The sequence below is a fragment of the Seriola lalandi genome, unplaced genomic scaffold, assembly GCF_002814215.2.
Source record: "Seriola lalandi dorsalis isolate HSWRI2012SDOR001 ecotype SW California unplaced genomic scaffold, Sedor1 jcf7180001965995, whole genome shotgun sequence".
Taxonomy (NCBI): Eukaryota; Metazoa; Chordata; class Actinopteri; order Carangiformes; family Carangidae; genus Seriola; species Seriola lalandi.
The window spans coordinates 1-625 of NW_019436663.1; the positions used below are offsets into that span (position 1 = coordinate 1).

General features: G+C 46.9%; 1 protein-coding gene across 1 annotated transcript; it reads right to left on the reverse strand.

Annotated features, from left to right (window-relative positions):
• Positions 1-6: 6 nt before the first annotated feature.
• LOC111650043 (odorant receptor 131-2-like) lies at positions 7-621 on the reverse strand (the record flags this gene model as incomplete). Its single annotated transcript, XM_023399820.1, has 1 exon — positions 7-621. A coding segment is annotated over one exon (615 nt), but the record flags the coding sequence as incomplete, so codon positions are not given.
• Between the last annotated feature and the right edge of the window lie 4 nt (positions 622-625).

Sequence of the window (625 nt, forward strand, 5' to 3'; positions counted from 1 at the left end):
TATGGACAAGTGTTGTTTGGGCAATAAGTAGAGTAGACCTTGTTCAAACATGGGTCTCACATAAGTAAGCATGCACAACAGCAACTGAAAACCATGGAGGACAATAGTGTTTCTGGCTTTTTTAAAGTCTGCAGTTGCTCCCTTGGCTGCAAACAGAATCCTAAAGTAAGTGTAAAAGAGTATGAGCCAAACCAAGACAAGACAAACAATGTGTGACGCTTCCCTCTTCTTCAGACTGTAAATGCTTCTGAACACAGTAAATCTGGTACATAACACTCTGGAGTGAAAGAAGTGCAGAGGCTCTGTGGCCAGGAGGATGAAGAGGTCTGGTAGGATAGAAAGTGCACTGACAGCCCAGATCAAACCAATCAGGATGTAGGTTTTTTTGACAGTGCAGATCAGGCTGTGACGGAGGGGGATGCAGATGGCGATGTAGCACTCGACTGCCATTCCAGCCAGGTTTAGTGGGGTGTTGAGGGTGGTGAGGACGGTGATGATCAGCAGGATGAGGCAGAAAGGTACGCTGATAGAATACAGGGTGTAGCTGATGACGTGGAGAAGAGTGGACAGGGCCAGCTGTGACATGTCATTTATCACCAGGTGGATGAACAGAATGTAACGAGGG